General features: G+C 38.8%; 1 protein-coding gene across 1 annotated transcript in view; it reads left to right on the top strand.

The window, feature by feature from the left end:
* Positions 1-16156, top strand: part of LOC150089952 (uncharacterized) — a 144314-nt gene that overhangs the window by 103619 nt on the left and 24539 nt on the right. Inside the window, exon 7 of the mRNA XM_090368920.1 lies at positions 3810-3932. Within this exon, the coding sequence (XP_090225046.1) occupies positions 3810-3932 (123 nt within the window). The remainder of the gene's footprint in view (positions 1-3809; positions 3933-16156) is intronic.

Genomic DNA, 16156 nt, shown 5'->3' with positions numbered 1-16156 from the left:
TTGGGCTACTGTTGTGTCTGATTTCATAAATAACATCAATGAAGGGATAAAGGGCATAGTATCAAAATTTGCTGATGATGTAAAGATTGGGAGAGTTGTTAATGATCAGTGCCAAGCAGTGCTCCTTCAGGATGGCTTGAATAAGCTTCAAGAATGGTCAGAAAAGTGGCTGCAATGTTTTAATGCAGCAAAATGCAAGATCTTACACATGGGAAATAGCAATCCCAAAATAAATTATACTTGGTGGGGTTGAATTAAAAACAGTAATCCCAGTATATAAGGAAGTTGTATGACTGAATTTGGAATGTTTAGTCCAAGTATGGAGACCTCTGAAAAAAAAGACATTTAGTTTCTTGAAAGGGTCAAAGATGGGCACCTAACTTGGTGCCCATCTGTACAAGGAAAAACTCCATGCCTTGGCAACCAGGCACTTTAGAGGGGGCCTGACTGTGGTTTATAAGGCTCTGAGAGAGGGTTAGTAAATTGAATGAAGGTGGAATTTTCACTATTATAAAGAATTCCAAGACTAGGATCCATAAATTCATATTACAGGATAAGACTAGATTGCAGGAAGTGTTCTTTTAGCCAGAGAGTTGTTGATTACTGGAACAGGTTGCCTTTGCAGGTAATTGAGGCTGATGCTTTGAAGAAATTCAAGGGGGTTAACTGGATAGTTACCTACATGAAGAGGGAAATGCATAATTTGTATTTTGTTATCTATATATATTTTTTGGCTGGTGCATCAAAGCCTATGGCTTCCTTGCACTATGTGGCTAATCATCATCAGCCATTTTCAATCCACTGCAGTATGAAGGGCCTCTCCAGCAACTTTCCTTCTATTTTGTGCAATGGCCATCCATTCACTACCCACGAACTCGTGTGTTTCATCTGTCCATCTCCTTTGTTGTCTTCCAGGTTTTCTTTTAGCTCCTCTTGGGTACCATTCTGTTATTTTCTGAGTCCATCTGTCATCCTGTCTTTGAGCTATGTGTCCTGGCCATGTCCATTTCAGTTCTTTAGTTTTAATAAGAATGTCCTTTATTTCTGTTTGCTGCCTAATCCATGTGTTTCTCTTCTTATCTAACAGTTTAATTCCTAATATTATTTGTTCCATTCTTCACTGTGTAGTTTTCAGCTTCTCTTCCAGTCTTTTGGTGAGTGCCCAAGTTTCACTTCCATAAGTCATGGTGTCGAGTATACATTGGTTCATTATTTTACGTTTCAGACAAATTGGGATATTGCTCCTCAGTATGTGACTATATTTCCTGAATGCTATCCATCTGAAATTTGTTCTTCTCTTGTCTTCCAGTCATTTATCATTATTACAGCTAATGATTTGTCTCAGGTAAGTATATGAATCCACCTTTTCAATTACTGCTCCTTCAATGATTATATCCCTTTCTGCAGCATACTTGTTCATCATTACTTTTGTTTTAGCCATATTCATCTTTAGTCCGAAATCCTTACTAACTCTGCATAACTGATTAAGATTTTCCCTAATTCTTTGGGATCGTGGCTTTTGATCACAATGTCATCTGCAAATTGTAAATGGTTTAGGTACTCTCCATTCACATTGAATTCTTTCTGTGACCAGTCTTCTGAAAGCTTGCTCAGGGGCAGCAGTAAACAACTTTGGAGATATTGTGTCTCCTTGATGAACTCCTTTCTCAATTTTAAATTAGTTACTGTATTTGTTTAGTCTAATAAAGGAGGTAGCATTCTTATATATTTTCTTCAAAATCATAATGAATGGGGTGTCTATGGCTTGTTTTTCCAGTGCCCGAAACATTGCCTTATGCTGTATGGAGTCAAATGTCATATTGCTAATACTAATACCAAATACAAGGTTTGGTAATTCTTTTGAATGACATCCATAAATATATAAATAAAAAATTGTAAATTGGTTAGTTAATACATGGAATTGTGTAGTAACCAAATTTTCCATTGGTAATTCACTACTGAAAATTATTCCCTGAGTCAAACCATCTTGAGTCATGCAATGCTTACTATTTCTAGTGGTAACTATATTAAGCCTACATAATATTCTTGTAGTCACCAACCAAATGGGGGGGGGGAAGAACTCCCAATTGGTAAATAAAGACTGCCCTTATATAAAGTGAATGAAGGGATTGGAAAAAGAAGGGAAAATACTAAATGTCAATGAGATGGTAAGAATCCTTTTGGACATAAATAAATTATATAACAGACTGGAAAAGATTTAGATGTGGGAAACCAGAGAGAGAGACCTATATTGAACTAAAGCTCTCACAAACTGAAATGAATTTATAGGGATGTAATCAAATGGAGGTTGTGCAATGTATATAGAGAAAGGATGACAAAAATAAACCTGGGAAAAAAATAGTTGATGTAGGCCTTACACTATAGATAGCAGCAACCAGCAAAACTTTCTGACCAGTGAAGCCATAAACTGAATAAGTGCGAATGTGAATATAAATGCCTGTGGAAATAGAGCATCTAATAATTTTATTTCAAACCTCAAATATAAAAGATTGTCTATGACAACTAAATTATAAATTAACCAAAACAATATTATAATTTTGGAAGAAGGAACCAACAGTGAGGACTTTTGAATGTGATGAAAAAGAGCAACAAGGCAAAATAGGCAAGTAAAATATCTGCCTGTGCATTGGTAGTACGTTAGAAGGCAGAATGGGTCGTGAATTTATTCTTGCATTTAAAGGGGATGTTGGTAGATGCCACATTGGTAATATTCTTCTGCAACCACATACTTGTTCCATCATGCTTGCCACTGAATCAACTCAAATTGTTTTAATTTCACTTTCTGTTTTAATTTTGGGAATAGCCAAAAGTTGCAAGATGTCAAACCAGATGAATATGGTGGGTGTAGCACAATGGAAATATTTTTGTTGGTCAAAAATTGATGATGTGTAAGTGATGTGTAACATGATGCACTTCTGCAGTAAAGGAGCCAACAGTTTCACCATTTTTTTTTTTTTTTGGTTGTTTATAGTCGATTGCATCTCTCATTAACTGTGACATCTTTCAGAACAAATTCTGATAACATCATCCCCTTGTTGTTAAAAAAGTACAATTGGCATGACCTTTACATGTGATTTTGATTGCCACATTCTTCTTTTTGGTATTGGCAACATTTTCCTTTGGGAGTTTGAACCTTGGTCTCTTGGACATATCCATATAATCCAACTGAGGCATTATCTTTTATAATTTTTATTAAAAATGCAGTGACTGACATGGCTTGTTCAGCCAACTCTAATGAAACAAGGACTTGTAGTCTTTGATCTCCAGTGAGAATGCCTGGAACAAATTTAGCACTTACTTGTCTCATGCTAAAATCATCAATCAAAATGGCCAAACTGAAAATTGAAAGGGATGTTATCTCAGCCATTTCTCAAATGATCAGTTGTGAATTCAGTCAAATGATGGTGTGGACTTTATTGATGTTTTGCTCATTTCAGGAAGTTTATGGGTGATCACTTCTTACCTTACCAGACAGAAGCTAAAGGGAATGAGGGGATCAGTACTCCTCAGCTTCATTAATCTCTGTGTTCCTGGCAAATAACTGTAGGATTCTGTATTATGTAGATGTCTAAACAAGTTTTTTATCTATCCACAGATGAAAGAACCATAGTGTTCTGAAATGTTTGGAATACTGTAATGTAAGATTATTAATTGAAGTATGTAAATTATGTTTGTACAACACAACGTAGTGTGTTACATTATCAGACCTAGATTCTGTTGTTAAAAATTTATGATTTTAAAATATAATACTCCCAGATATATTCTATAGGACTTATTTTTACTAATAGGAACTTACAAATCAGGAGCGGCCATCATTTCTATTCATGGTTCTGCCAATCAGAACAGTCCAATGAACACTTTTGGTTTCAGTGGTACATGGCCTGAGAATCCTACTGTCCTTGGATGGGTTGGTAAGTAGAGGAAAAATTTAAGTTGGCTTCATTTGCTACTGTTGGTAAACATGCCAGATGAATAATATCGATATTTTAGTGTTGCTCTCCTCAGAGTTTAGTGCTTGCTTTCTTTTAAACAAACTTATACTAAGTAAATGCTGTGAGCTATTTTATTTTAAAAAATTCAATGTGTGTGTATCACTGCTGTCTTAAAATTGCATTCAGAAGTTATCTCATAAAATCAATATTTATAAAATCAATTTTTTTTTTTTTTTTTTTTTTTTTTTGTTTTCTATGCAACCATATTTAAATAATTTAAGTCTGATGAGTACTGAAAATGACAAGATTTTTGAAAATATCATTCACGATTTTGTCATTAGTGTATAAATAATAATATTGTTAACAAATCAATCTACACTTCTATATTCTATATCAAAGTATATCCATCATGATAAAGTGTAATGTTTGTAATGACATTTTGTTTGATAATTAGATGTGCATATTATTATAATATAAAAAACTGATGGGTATAGTGGCACTCTTCCAAGTATGCTAGAGACCTAAAATGTTTTTGAAACATTGCTGATATATAAGACCTAGTGCCATTTTCAGAAAGCACCTACCAGATACTGTGATATAATACTGCTAATTATTCTTACCTGAGGAATTGCTGTACATCAAGGCCCCATATTGCTATTAGGCCTGATGTGTAATGTGCACTAAGTATTGGCATTATGTACTGAATTGTAAGAATTATAATCGTAGCTAAGATCTCTCAATGAATATCATATGATAGGGGTTATCAAAGAAATGACTCTTGAAAGCCATTTGTGGTTTTTGACATTTGAAATTTGGCTCTTTTCAATCCTCAGCCATCTTAGATAAAAAGTGGTACTGCATGATCAGGTATTTAGCATTATGACTTTAAGTTATTAAATTTTGGAATGTGGAGAAATTGAACTAACAAATTTTAATTTTTCTTCTTTTTTTTTTTTTTTTTTTTTTCTTTTATAGTCTTTACCTATAATGTACACACACACTGGCCAAAAAAATATGAACCTTTGTTCAGTATCAAATCGGGCTGCCTTTGTTTCGAATAACAGCAAGTGTGTGGTGTGGCATGGATCCTATAAGGTATTTTAGTGCATTTTTGTCTAACTGTAATAACCATTCTTCCAACAAAATATTGCATGAGGAAGAGGACTTCGTTGCCAAATAACTCTGTCTAGCATATCGTTTTACAAACCATTCTTGCATGATTTCCCATATTGCTATTAGGTTTGATGTCTAATGTGCACTAAGTATTGGCATTCATAAAGTGGCCATCACCTTCAGGATAAAAGTGTAACATTGCTGGGTGCAGTAGAACTGATACAAAATTCAGTTACTCCCCGGATGGCACTCAACCTTCCACCAGTATCAATGCACCCAGTCCATGCCATTCCCCATACCATGATATTACCTCCAGATGATTGGGTTGTCTTAACAAAGCAAGCAGTATCCACTGCTTGGTGAGATTTGCACCACGCTCTCTGCCTATTATCACAGCAAAATGAAGGGTACCATTATTCGTCTGACCGTATAACTCTTCCATTGTTCCACTTTCCAATTGTAACATTCTCAGCACCACTGCAAGTGGATTTTTCCATTTTTCTCTGAAACAATTGGCTTCCGAATAGGCAGGTCACTGCCAATGCCCAATTCCTTCAATTTCCTCTGCATGGTATAGATTAAAATAGAGGTTATATGCTTGGTTGAATTCATATATTATTTTCTGCATGCTGGATGCCCTATTTTTCTGTACAGTCTTCCTTAAAGTATGACGGCTTTACTCTTGATGTACTGGATTTCTTTACTTATATAAACTCTAAAAGGAAGGAGATGAATCTGATTGGTCCACTTGATATCGATGGTTCGACTGTTGATGATCCTGCTCAGATAGCAAACAAACTGAATGAGTATTTTGCATCTACATTCACACATGAGGAGTTATTAAAGTTTGAAAATGGCAGAAGATTATCAAATTGTAGCACTGTGCTTAATGATTTTGTAATAACTGAGAGCAAAGTGGAGGAGAAATTGTTGAAGTTAAACATAAGAAAGGCACCTGGGGTGGATGGGATCTATTCAGTTATATTAAAGGAGTCGGCAAAGCAACTAAGCAAACCCTTAGCCATAATTATGAGAGCATCCTTGGACTCAGGGGAGGTCCCCACGGACTGGAGATGTGCAAATGTATCCCCAATTCACAAAGAGAGATCAAAGGGTGACACGAGTAATTACACACCAGTTAGTTTAACTTCGGTTCCGGGTAAAATAATGGAGTCACTGGTTAAAGGTGCATTGCAGGATCATCTAGACAAGACTGCAGCAATAATTCAGACACAGCATGGGTTTGTTAAGGGAAAGTCTTGTCTGACAAATTTGATAGGATATGATGTGGTTACAAAGGAACTGGATGCAAAAAATAATTTTGATATCATATATTTGGATTTCAGGAAAGGTTTTGGCACTGTTGCGCATGGAAGACTATTGTACAAATTGGAGCAGAATGGTATTAATGGTAAGTTGCTACAATGGATAAAAGGATGGTTGAGTGGGAGAAGGCAGAGGGTGGTAATCAATGGGTGCTGCTCTTCGTGGACTAATGTTATTAGTGGAGTCCCACAGGGTTCGGTGGGTCCACTGTTGTTTTGTATATTTATCAATGATATTGATGAAGGTATATCAGGCTTAGTGTCGAAGTTTGCAGATGATACAAAAGTTGGCAGGGTTGTTAATGACAGTAATGGCAGTGTGCTACTGCAACAGGATCTAGAAAATTTGGGCAGATGGGCTAAGAAACTGAAGTTTAACCTTGACAAATGCAAAGTACTGCATATGGGTAGAAGTAACTCCAGAGACACATATCAACTGTGTGGTACTACACTTAAGGTGGTAGAAAATGAAAAAGACCTGGGAGTAATTGTGCAGTCAGATATGAAGTTTTCTGAGCAATGCAGACAGGCTGCCAGGGCAGGTCATGGGGTTTTTTCAATGATGTATAGGAATTTTGCTAGCAGGGAAAAGGAGGTGATTGTCCCTCTGTATAAGGCAATGGTCAGGCCACACCTTGAGTACTGCATACAGGTCTGGGGGCCCCATTTTAGGAAGGATGTAGATTTGCTTGAGCGTGTACAGAGAAGAGCAACAAGATTGGTGAGGGGGGATGAAGGGATCCTCTTACCAAGAGAGGTTTAAGTTCTGCAAATTGCAGTGGCTGGAGACTAGGCACCTGTGCGGTGATCTGATTGAGGTGTATAAGACCTTGAATGGGTTGAGCATGCTGAATTCTGATGGGATCCTTCCACTTGTTTAGATTACAAACCTAAGGGGGCATAAATTCAAATTAAGAAAAGACAGATGTAGAACAGATGTGTGGAAATTTGCCTTTAGCCAGTGGGTGGAACAAACTTCCATCTGTCGTTGTGGAAGTTGACAGGTTAAATAAATTTAAGGAGAAACTGGACAGGCATTTGGAGGGAATGGTGTGATTTTGTTTTTTTGGCTGAGGCTGCATAAGCTCTTACACTTGCTTTCTTGCATCACATGCCACCACCACTACTACTACTACTACTACTACTCCTGTTTTTCTGCCACATTTCCCCTTTTGAAATATGGAAGAACTACTTGCTTTCCAGTCATTAAAAAACTTTGAGAAACCAGTTAAGTCTTTCGTTTCTTGAATCATGTCTCCTGCTAAACATGCATCCATGATAAGATCTTTTTCAAAGTCTGATAGCTCACGCATTTTCCCCATTCTGGCTTCAGTTTAGTGCAGTCAAACAACCTGTGCAGTCTTTATACTCACTGAGCCAACACTGCACATCACATCACAGTTTTCTTTGCATTTATTCACATTTATTTGCTTCTGTCTGTGACTATCTTAATACAAATGTACATATTTTTTTGTTACGTATATTAGCAACTAAGTAAAAACTACCTGATCAAAACAATCCATTAGACTTAAAAACACTGTTTATGTGCTTTCCATGTCCTATATATAGTGATGCGGTTACTTTCTGTGTAAGACGATTCATTATGCTGTATTATTGTTGAGCCACTTACGGAAACCAAGTTTTGATTTCACCACAAACTGACATTAAGATAATTACTCTGAATGTGCTACCTATATGTGTGCTGATCTGGTTGCTTAATTCATTCTCTTCCTCTGCCTCCTGTGTGACAGTATAATGGTTTTACCACTTGCCACTCATTTGGAGGTCTGGGTTTGAATCCCATTGGAGACTGGAGGTCTCTTAATCCAGGGCTGTAATTAAATGAGCTGAACGCAGGTAGAGAGAGAGGGAGGGGGGATCATGAGTTATTTTGGGGTTTCAGCCTGCACAGCATGCAGATTGGCCTGTGACCACTCACTTGTAATGACATAATATACACTGAGAGATATGGCCTTACATGCTACTGTGCTATTTACACAATAACAATTGTCCCATTTCCCTGTATTCAGTTTAAAAGTTATTTTTTAAAGTATTACCTTTTAATCTCCAGTAATATTTTCACGCTGCACACATGCTGGATTATTGAGATATATAATACAGCAATATTATACATCTGGCTAGGAAAATTATAGAAATTTATGTTTTCTTTGCATCTGTTTGCATTTATTCGCATTTCCTCTGTCTGCCACTGTCTAAATACAATGTTTCATATTTTTATGGTGAGCGTGTGTATTTTAAAAGTAGAAAGTGTTCTTTGTTAAAAGATAGGTGGATATATGATTATTTTTTTAAAAAAATTTATGCAATTAATTTATTAATTTGTCATATTTTATCATTAGCATTAGCATTAGTAGAGGCATATGATGCAAGAAAGCAAGCTTATTCAGCATCAGCCAAAAAAAAAAAAAAAAAAAAAAGCACAACCACTACTCCCATTTCACCCCTCCGTTCGTTCAAAATACCTGTCCAGCTGAGCCTTAAATTTGTTTAGGCTATCAACTTCAACAACAAGTGATGGAAGTCTATTCCACAAACCAACTGCCCGCTGGCTAAAGGCAAATTTCCGCACATCTATCCGACATCCGTCCTTCCTCAATTTGAATTTATGCCCTCTCAGGTGATTATTCTGAGTAAGAGGAAGAATCCCATCGGCATTGAGCATGCTCAAGCCATTCAAAGCCTTATACACCTCTATCAGATCACCTCGCCGATGCCTAGTCTCCAGACTGTAATTTGCAAAACTTAAGCCTTTCTTCGTAAGAGCAACCCTTTGTTCCATTCACTAATCTTGTTGCCCTTCTCTGTACTCGTTCCAGCAGCTCTACATCCTTCTTGAAATGAGGTCTCCAGACCTGTATACAGTACTCAAGGTGTGACCTGACCAATGCCTTATACAAGGGAATAATCAAATCCCTATCCCTGCTAGAAAAATTCCTGTATATCATTGACAAGACACCATGAGCTACTCTTGCAGCTCGTCTGCACTGCTCAGAGAACTTCATATCTGCCTGCACAATTACCCTCAGGTCCTTTTCATTCTCTACCACTGTCAGCGTAGTACCACAGAGTTGATACGTTGATCTGGGGTTACTGTTTCCCATATGTAGTACTTTACATTTGTCAATGTTAAACTTCATTTGCCACCTCTCAGCCCATCTGCTCAACCTTTCCAGATCCTGTTGCAGCAGCATAGCATCAGTAGTGTCCTTAACAACCCTGCCAACCTTTGTATCGTCTGCAAACTTGGACATTAAGCTTGATATACCATCATCTATATCATTTATAAATACAGAAAACAACAATGGACCCAACACTAAACCCTGAGGAACTCCACTAATAACATTAGTCCACGTTGAGCAGTGTCCATTGATTACCACTCTCTGTCTTCTGCCACTCAACCATCCCTTTATCCATAGCAGCAATTTGCCTCCAATGCCACACTGCTCCAATTTGTGCAGCAGTCTTCCATGCTGTTTGTTTGGTTTTTAGGAGCATTAGCAACTAAGGCCATATTGCATCGGGGATATGCGGTGGTCATTCCCTGACCTTTCCGCATCCTCCGTATTTGGTGGTCACGGGCTCGAACCCCGGTCTAAATCAAGAAGCGTGTGCTACGCACTGCTGCTCCTGCCCACCTGGCTACGGAGGCGCCAGTCTTCCATGCGCAACAGTATCAAAAGCCTTTCTAAGATCCAAATATATAATATCAAAGTTATTCCCTGCATCCAGTTCTTTTGTGACTACATCATAGTATCCAATCAAATTGGTCAGACAAGACCTGCCCTTAACAAAACCATGCTGTGTCTGAGCTATAACTGAATTCTTGTCCAGATGATCCTGCAGTGCTTCTTTAACCAGTGCCTCCATTAATTTACCTGGGACAGAAGTTAAACTAACAGGTCTGTAATTACTTGTGTCAGCCTTTGATCCTCCTTTGTGAATTGGGGTTACATTTGCACATCTCCAGTCTATGGGTACCCCCCCTGAGTCCAAAGAAGCTCTCATTATTATGGCTAGGGGTTTGCTTACTTCCTTTGCTGCCTCCTTTAATATAACTGGATAGATCCCATCCACCCCGGGTGCCTTTTTTATGTTTATCCTCAACAATTTCTCCTCCACTTTCCTTTGTGATTAATCTCCTTTGTGACTTGGTTACAGACCAACTCATATCTATCATAGGCTTCCATGTCACCCATTAATTTGTATGTATCCCATGCATTTTTCTTCTCTGCCATATGTCTCATTAGTTCATCTGACAACCATTTAGGCCTGAACCTTGAACAATATTTCTTGGTTGGTATGTAAAGCCTGGTAGCTTCCAAGATTAGTTCCTTGAATGCTTCCCATTTTGAATTTGCTGTTGGTAACATCATCAGTTGGTCCCACTGTATAGAATTTAAATACTGTCTCAGCCCATCATAGTTGCGTTTACGAAAGCAAAAACCCTTCCCTTTACCTCTGATGGTAGTTACCTCCTTGAGTAAATCCCACTTCAGCACACTGTGATCACTGCCACCTAGTGGTTCCTTTATCTGCAGATTCTTAATGCATGAAGAATCACTACTGATAATCAGATCAAGAGTATTACTCCCTCTAGTTGCCTCCCGAACATGCTGGTGTAGAAAACAATCATCCAATAAATCCACAAAAGCCGTGCTAGTTTGTGAGTGAGCAACCCACAAATTCCAGTCAATATCTGGGAAATTAAAATCCCCCATTATAAGACTCTCTGATTTACTGACCCATTCTATTTCCCTGTACAGTATCTTATTATACTCATCAGAGTCATTAGGCTTATAGCACACTCCTACTCTCAATTTTGATTTACCCATGCTTATGTCACACCAAACTGACTCGACACTGCCCTGCCCATCGATGTCGACTGGCTTCACTTTCTTGGATTTTATGTGTTTTTTAACTAATAGCATAACCCCTCCTCCCTTCCTATCCTGTCTATCCTTTCTGTAGACGTTGTACTCGCCAAATTCCAGTTCTGCATTCCTTATATCTGTGTGACACCATGTCTCTGATATCCCAACAATATCTGCCTTTGATGTTTTGAGCAAAACCTCAAATTCATCAAATTTATTTACTAAACTCCTAGCATTGGTGTACACACAAGTATACATGCACCTGTTTCTATTCTTAGCTACCCTAACACAACCCATGTGTTTACTTGTACCGCAATGACTTCCAGCAGTCTCTGAAATATCCTGCATATTGTTTTTCAGGCTTCTGCTCATTCCAATAGAAGCAGTGCAAGAATCTCTTTCACCTCTGCCAGTGGCTACTGTTAATCTATTTGTCTTTGTCTCCCCCCAAGCTAGCAGTTTTCCGACCCGCCTAACACTGCCTCGATAGCATCAGCAAATATTCTTGCACCCTTTCTATTTAAGTGTATCCCATCCCTGTAGAAGCAATCTCTCCTGTTAACAAGTACAGTCCAGGCTGAAAAAAATTCTACCCCTTGAGCCCTGCACAATCTTTCCAGGGCCGAATTGATCGACAAGGCTCTCATCATATACTCCCTCCTATCGTGTCTGGGCAGAATTGCAGACACTTTCAAATTCAACCCTACTTCACGGCTTTTTTTCAACAGTGACCTGTACTTGTTAAGTAATTCCGCTGGTCTCCTACTCTTAATATCATTAGTGCCAACGTGTACAACTATATCACCTTTTGTGCCCTTAAAAGATGATATCCGCTCTACAACGTCATCAACCTTTGCCTCTGGCAGACATACCCTGGTCCTGTTCCACCTATCCTTTTTACAATGCATGTTCCCCGTTTCCCTGACAATAGAGTCACCAACAACTACTAGTTCCTGTGGGACCAGCGCATTCTGCCTACGCATTCTGCATCATGAAAAAGTTCAATTTCAATGAGGTTGAACCTGTATGCTGCTCAAAAAAAAAAAGAACCCATTGTTCACATTGCAAAGCTTTTCTAGTTATACAGAGTATATACATTGAAAATTTATTTTATTATATACTGCATGTCTGTGATATGCAAATGTCCCCCCCCCCACCGCTTTCGATGAAAAATGAAATGAAATGGCAAGAATGAAAGATGAATAAAAATTCATTGGTCCTTGAGACTTGTCAGAGACATTCTTTCAGGTATGACAAGCTGGTTTTGCTACCTGGGAGTCTAAAATACTGATGGAACTGATATTCAGATTCAAGTTGCATTTGAGTCAAGCAAACTGGATTTTGGTGAAGTCCGGTCGTAGTAGTAGTAGAAGTGGCATGTGATGCAAGAAAGCAAGTGTATGAGCTTATGCAGCATCAGCCAAAAAAAAAAAAAAAAAAAAAAAAAAAAAAAATCACACCATTCCCTCCAAATGCCTGTCCAGTTCCTCCTTAAATTTATTTAACCTATCAACTTCCGCAACGACAGATGGAAGTTTGTTCCAGCAATTAACCACCTGCTGGCTAAAGGCAAATTTCAGCACATCTATTCTACATCTGTCTTTTCTTAATTTGAATTTATGCCCCCTTAGGTTCGTAATCTGAACAAGTGGAAGGATCCCATCAGAATTCAGCGTGCTCAACCCATTCAAGGCCTTATACACCTCAATCAGATCACCGCACAGGTGCCTAGTCTCCAGCCACTGCAATTTGCAGAACTTAAGCCTCTCTTGGTAAGAGGATCCCTTCATTCCCCTCACCAATCTTGTTGCCCTCCTCTGTACACGCTCAAGCAAATCTACATCCTTCCTAAAATGAGACCTCCAGACCTGTACGCAGTACTCAAGGCATGGCCTGACCATTGCCTTATACAGAGGGACAATCACCTCCTTTTCCCTGCTAGCAAAATTCCTATGTATCATTGACAAAACCCCATGACCTGCCCTGGCAGCCTGTCTGCATTGCTCAGAAAACTTCATATCTGACTGCACAATTACTCCCAGGTCTTTTTCATTTTCCACCACCTTAAGTGTAGTACCACACAGTTGGTACATTTCTCTGGGGTTACTTCTACCATATGCAGTACTTTGCATTTGTCAAGGTTAAACTTCAGTTGCCACTTCTTAGCCCATCTGCCCAAATTATCTAGATCCTGTTGCAGTAGCACACAATGCTATTACTGTCATTAACAACCCTGCCAGCCTTTGTATCATATGCAAACTTCGACACTAAGCCTGCTATACCTTCATCAATATCATTGATAAATATACAAAACAACAGAGGACCCAACACCGACCCCTGTGGGACTCCACTAATAACATTAGTCCACGAAGAGCAGCACCCATTGATTACCACCCTCTGTCTTCTCCCACTCAACCATCCTTTTATACATTGTAGCAACTTACTCTTACTACCATTCTGCTCCAATTTGTACAATAGTCTTCCATGTGCAACAGCTTTCCTGAAATCCAAATAATCGTTCTGCAACAACCAAATCCTCTGCTTGCACCTTTATCGTGGGACTGTTAATTACCCTGGATATAACCCCTGTGGTCAAGTTCTGAAATATGGCACCTAGTATACTGGAGGTGACCACCCAGGTGTGAAGAAAAGTAAGCAGGGGTCAAGGTGGCATCCACACCACATGGAGGAATGCTGTCCATCAGTATTACTAGGCTATATTAGTTGGTAGATGACTCTCATCAACTGGTGCAACACCACCACCACCACGACTTTGCTAATTAGAGGCTTGAAGTGGTGGAGCCCATGTTTAGTCTCCAGAGAAAAGCTCTGGCTACCCCCATCTCTTCCATAATGCAGTATGATCGATGTCTTTTGAGGTTGGATGGGAATCATGGCAAGATCCAATCTTCTTTGCATTTCGAGGGTACAGCTCTAAAACAGTGTTTTCTGGCTGGCTGTGAGATTGGCCACCAGATTGATAACTCTCTGGGAAGCTTCCGTATCAGCCTAGTGTATAATATTGCTGCTTCTACTTTGCCAGATAGTGACTGGGGGGGAGCCTGAGTAGTGGGTATGCATTGTCAAAGCTACGTTATGTCAAGGAACTGGGTATATACATAGGTGGTAGATGACACTCATCAACTGGCGCAATATCATTATTATGCTTATCGGAGGCTTGAAGTGATGAAACCCACTTTAATTTCTCTAGAGCATTTTCCAGCGTCCCCTCCCTTGTCATCTTCAACCCATCCATGGTACTAGGTACTATAGGTTTTGAATACCTTTCATGTTTGGGGGTTTTATAAAAAAATAAATAAATAGAAAACTTGCCATGTATGCATGTTTTTTTTAATGAAAACTCCAAACATGAAAGGTATCAAAACCTATAGTACTTAGTACCATGCATGGGTTGAAGGAGATGACAAGGGGATGCCGGAAACTTTGCTCTGGTGACTAAACATGGGTATGCCATATCCAAATATGGAAAATATGTGTAAGCCATATCCAAAAATTTCATTACATCATATAACATTTCCTCCTCATCTTTTCTTGCTACTGAATACATCATGAATAGTCAAACTATTAGAACAAACTTATCTGCAAAAATACCTAAATCTCTCAAACACTTCCTTGTTCATTTTGCAAATATTTGTTTTGCATTAGCATTAATAAAGGCACACGATGCAAGAAAGTAAGCTTATATAGCATCAGCCAAAAAAACCCCTTCTCATTTCACCTATCCACTTGTTCAAATGTTTGTCTAGTTCTGCCTTGAATCTATTTAGGCTATCAACTTCTACGACAGATGGAAGTTTGTTCCGGCAATCAACCACCCGCTGGCTAAAGGCAAGCTTCCACACATCTATCTTACAACTGTCTTTCCTCTATTTGAATTTATGCCCTCTCAGGCGATTATATATATGTGGTCTCAGTTCCAATCTCAATGATGTCCATTTCCACTCACAGTCTGCCAAACCTCACATACTCTTTTCTAACAGAATCCCAAGTATCGGTTCATTCAACCACTGCTCATCTCACTTGTCCAAATTATTTGCTGTATGATTCCCTTTATTTCAAAGGTGGTAAAAAAAAAAAAAAAGGTAAAGTGCAGCCATTATCAACCCACTGCAGGATGGAAGCCTCCTCAACAATTCATGCTGAAGGAAATGGACCATAATCTGCCACGCTGGTCCAGTGCGGGTTGGCAGATTGACCGTATTCAGCAGTCAGGGCTTGAACCCCGGTCTACTCAAAGAGCGTGTGCTACTGCACTCTCGCTCCTGACCACTCGGCTACGGAGGCCTTCCAATGGTGGTACTTGTGCATATATCTGCTTTGATATTCCCTGTCAGAGTTGTAGTAATTTGGAATCTCCTCTTTTCGATCTTCACTGGCTTACTATCTTTCTATTCCATTCTGTCAAATTCATCTGTTACTTCTATTGTTCTCCCAACTCCACAAATCACTTGGAGCTTTTTGACATTCTCTCTTTGAAACTTGACTTTTTCCTGTCAAACTTTTCTAATGGTAAGGTAATTTTTCTTGGTGATTTTAATGTTCACAACTCCATCTGGCTTCCATTTTCTAGTCACATGGACCTAGCTGGTTAAGATGTTGAGACTTTTGCACTTACTAATGACCTCACACAGATTGTTCATTTACTTACCAGAATACCAGAAAATCTTAACCACAGTCAACACTCATGATCGCTTGCTCATAAACAATCCTTCCAAGTACACAGTTAAAGGTGAGTGGTCCTCTAGGCATCTCAAATGACAACTTGGTGTTGGTCTCTTCTCCAATGGAGCCTTTCTCTTGTGGCTATTCTCAACCTGGTATTGTTTGCATTACAACAGTGCAAGGTGGGATA

Source organism: Mastigoproctus giganteus, chromosome 2, assembly GCF_048544385.1.
Source record: "Mastigoproctus giganteus isolate SK-2022 chromosome 2, ASM4854438v1, whole genome shotgun sequence".
Classification (NCBI taxonomy): domain Eukaryota; kingdom Metazoa; phylum Arthropoda; class Arachnida; order Uropygi; family Thelyphonidae; genus Mastigoproctus; species Mastigoproctus giganteus.
Note: the sequence above shows the minus strand (reverse complement) of the source record. Positions and strands in the feature narration are given on the sequence as shown.